Here is a 3,919-nt window from a genome sequence, read left to right as displayed (position 1 = left end):
GGACAGACAGACAGACAGACAGACAGAGGTGTACTGACCAACACGAAGATCTCGAAGCATGTCTGCCACCAGCTCCCCGCACCGTGCACACTGCCATGTCTCGCGACCCTCATGTCCCTGTCTGTCACCGCGGTAACTATCAGCATAGTGATCAACCGTCAGGACAGGTGGGCCGTCGCACGGTGCGGACACTGGCGGCCTGGTGTAGGCCGGGACCGTTCCATCCTTCATAGCGTTAGCCTGCTCCACCTCTCTCACCACAGCAGGTGGACTTCTCAGGGGCTCCGTCAGGTAGCGGACGTGACGCTTCATGTCGGCAGGTACACGTAGCTTAACGCCAGCTGCCCACAGGGTGAACCTGACGTGTCGTTGTTTTAACGCCCGGTAGATCTCTGCGATGACGTCACTGTAACAGAACAGACAGGTGTGTCAGTGTTTATAAACAGAACAGACAGGTGTGTTATAGTTATCACACAACTATTGTTTTAACGCAGTGTAGATCTTCGTGATGACGTCACAGCAACAGAACGGACAGGTGTGTCAGTGCATGATTACACCTGAAATTACGAAACTGATTAAAACAAAACAAAAACGCCAGGCAAAAAGGAAGTCACAAAGATTGCTGTTCAGGATAAGAATCACAGTGAACCTGAAAATAAAATGACGCAATGATTAATAATGACGTAAACAGAATGACGTTATTTCGCTCCACTCTTCGTTACCTTGACCAAGTTTTTCCAATGGCAGACAAAGAAAGGGTGGCGCCTGATCAGACAGGTTGATGACATCACTGATCAGTACACACCGCCGTGACAGTTGCTGCATTCACATTCTACATCTAATAGACATGCCCCAGTCTATTATTCAAACTTGAAAATAAAGAGCCATTACTTCCACATAAATCTTCCGAATTTCTTGACCAAAAGCACACGAATTACCTCGTCATAGAAAAGGTGTGAATATAATAACATTTGTGAATTATCAGACTTCCTTCCAACGAACACGACCACACCGGCCAACACAAGAGTGACAGGAGGCAGTGTTATATTGAGTGTACAGCGTCATTCTTACCACTCAGCCTCATCGGCCAGGATGTGCACGCGTCCGTGTGTCTGTGCGTGTTGACACAGCTCCTCCACCCAGGCCTGCACTTTCTTCTTGCCTTCCTCTGTCAATCCCCGCCTGTCCCGTACCCCCGCCATGTTGACGAGCTGCACGCTGCCGGCTCCCTGTCCGGCAGTCTCTCTCACCTGATGACCCACAAGGTAAGCAGCAGCAGCGCCATCATCACTCGTCTGAAGAACGAAGACTGTGGCGCAGCCCTTCCTCAGCAGAAACAAACCTTTTATTATCAAGACTATGCTTTTTGAAGTGCCCGTCGGGCCCCAGAGGATTCTCACGTCGACGTCGTAGTCGTCTGGCGGCTCCTCCAAGACTTGAAACTGCTGCGGGAACAAAGCAATACATGTCATTGGTCGACCATGCTCCATTCCAACAGCGTGAACAAGATGGCCCTGAGTCCACAGCTGTAGTCGTGGCTGTCTGCTGAGGAATAGCTCAACCGTTGTCAGTGGTATGGAGAATCTGTCAGCATACACATTTACACACATTATTAGGTATATATCACACACACCACACACACACACACATACACACACATACACAAGCACACACACATACACACACACACACACACACACACACACACACACACACACACATGCACCAACCCACACGCAACGTGTAAATGTAAGCGAAAGGTTATGCAAAAATACACATCTGAAAATGTCATTTAAGGCATAAAAAATTACAGTAGATGACTAGAGAGAGAGAGAGAGAGAGAGAGAGAGAGAGAGAGAGAGAGAGAGAGAGAGAGAGAGAGACAGACAGACAGACACAGAGAGAGAGAGGGGTCGGGGGGGGGGGGGGGGGGGTCGGGAGAAACAAAAAAAGAAAGATAGATGACGTTAGGCCAAGTAATTATAAACGTGCGTGCGTGCGCTTCACCGATATGATAGTTGATACAGCTATGCAACAGTACCTGGCAACCAACTGTGTGTAGGTAGCTGTATCCATGGCATGGTCCCCGCCCTCATTCCGTTCCAAGCTCGCCCTCCACCACGCGTCGAGCCTTGTCTGGTCAGCCATGTCGTCCTCACAAAGACATACCTGGCTGACATTCCGACCTGACTCGACGCTGAGGCCTTCCTGCAACGCCTGTAACTGAGGTCAACACACACGGACCGTAAACAATGCGGGAAATGGCACAAGGGGTGGTTTAATACACGATACACACAAAGACAGTGTAACATTACCTGAGTTGGAAATCTCTTCATTCCTGCTTTAGTGTTTACCAGTCTAAAAGACAGCTTTCTGAACAAAAGCAAACCATCTTTTCGGAAAAGAGTTTCCCGTTTGTGGTGACGCGCATTAGGCTACGCAAAGTACAAGTGACGTCGTTTTCGCGACAAAAAAATGACGTCTACTATTCAAGGTCACTGTTCTTAGAGCTCCAGTGAAAAATAAAAAGCAAAATGCTTATTCGACTCGCCTTCGTCTTGTCCCACAACCATGTAGCCTCCCCCCCCTCCACCCTTCATGACCCCCCTCCCCCATGGAAGACTCCCGCCACCACCCCTCCCACAAGAGTCCCTCCCTTCTTATACAACCACCCCCTTTTATGCCCGACCTCCCCCAATAAGACCCTTTTTGTTTTTAAAGATTGTTTGTTCATAACCTCTGTAAGTTAACCCACATTTTAAGACTTAACCCCAATAAAAAAAATATATAAAATTCCTCTTTCAGCTTCATAAATTAAATGTTCAAGAGAAACCTTGGCATCAGAATAATCGACAAAAACTTGATCAAAAGTGTGACCTGTAATATTCCAGATATGTTCAGTGGTGATCATCTTGTCCAGCAAACATGTCCATGCTATTACTGTGAACATATACGAAACAAGCTACATTTTGGTCATGTCTGCTGATTAATAACACCTACAATTGTGGGAAATGTGGGGGCTTTGTTTCCAAAATATCTAAAACAAAACTCAACTTAAAAAGTTGAAGAGCATGACCCCGCTGTGACCCCAACATTTGACGAAGGTCAATCAAATCGGGGTCAAATCGGAAGATTATCAAATACCAGAAGTCTGAAAATGTTTAAAGGTCTAGCTTCAAAATCATCCCAGATAATCCGTTAAGTTTTTTGATCGGACATACGGACGGACACTGCGCACAATGTGTGGATTAAGAGCATAGCGCTATGAACTAGCCCTTACTTTACGTTGGTGAACAAAGCTGTCCGTCAATCTCTCTCTCTCTCTCTCTCTCTCTCTCTCTCTCTCTCTCTCTCTCTCTCTCTCTCTCTCTCTCTCTCTCTCTCTCTCTCTCTCTCTCTCTCTCTCTCTCTCTCTCTCTCTCTCTCTCTCTCTCTCTCTCTCTCTCTCTCTCTCTCTCTCTCTCTCTCTCTCTCAATTTCTCTCCTGCGTGCGTCTGTTTTTGCGTGTGTGAGCTAGTGTAGGTCAAGTGTTAACTTACATCGCTCATGTTTCCCAGCACCTCCTCCAGACAGCGTCTCGTTGTGTCGGGCAGGACAATGGCCTGGTGGAGGGCTGGTTGTGTGACCAGGTCACCCAGAACAGAGCGCCTCACAACATCTCTGGCTTGCTTCAGGTACGCAGCGGCCTTCTTTAGTTCTTCTTGAACTGCAAGGGGGTCGTCTTCTGTCTGAGGTATGATTGCCGCCATCATTATCCCACGCTCGCGATGTATGACGAGGAGGTCAACAAAGTCCTCCTTCAGGTTCAACGGCTCTGCCTTGACGCTGTTCATGTTTCTGGCTGCTGCACCAGCATAGATGCTTTGGGAATCAGCGCCATATACACCAATCTTAGCTTGGGTCAGAATTACCATAAATT

At 47.7% G+C, this 3,919-nt stretch overlaps 1 protein-coding gene across 6 annotated transcripts in view; it reads right to left on the bottom strand.

Annotated features, from left to right (window-relative positions):
- Positions 1-3,919, bottom strand: part of LOC138951192 (uncharacterized) — a 521,013-nt gene that overhangs the window by 289,359 nt on the left and 227,735 nt on the right. For 2 of the 6 annotated variants that reach the window (XM_070322843.1, XM_070322839.1), the window contains 4 exons: positions 3,540-3,919; positions 2,042-2,223; positions 1,072-1,584; positions 39-406 (listed from right to left, as the gene is read on the bottom strand). The exon at positions 3,540-3,919 is cut by the window's right edge and continues 253 nt beyond it. The exons of 2 other annotated variants lie outside the window; for them this stretch is intronic. In XM_070322843.1, coding sequence (XP_070178944.1) covers positions 39-406; positions 1,072-1,584; positions 2,042-2,223; positions 3,540-3,919 — 1,443 coding nt within the window. The remainder of the gene's footprint in view (positions 1-38; positions 407-1,071; positions 1,585-2,041; positions 2,224-3,539) is intronic. 2 more of the 6 variants (XM_070322838.1, XM_070322840.1) reach the window with 1 other exon arrangement.

Source organism: Littorina saxatilis, linkage group LG16 (genome assembly GCF_037325665.1).
Source record: "Littorina saxatilis isolate snail1 linkage group LG16, US_GU_Lsax_2.0, whole genome shotgun sequence".
NCBI classification, from domain to species: Eukaryota; Metazoa; Mollusca; class Gastropoda; order Littorinimorpha; family Littorinidae; genus Littorina; species Littorina saxatilis.
This window is presented reverse-complemented; position numbering and strand designations above follow the sequence as displayed.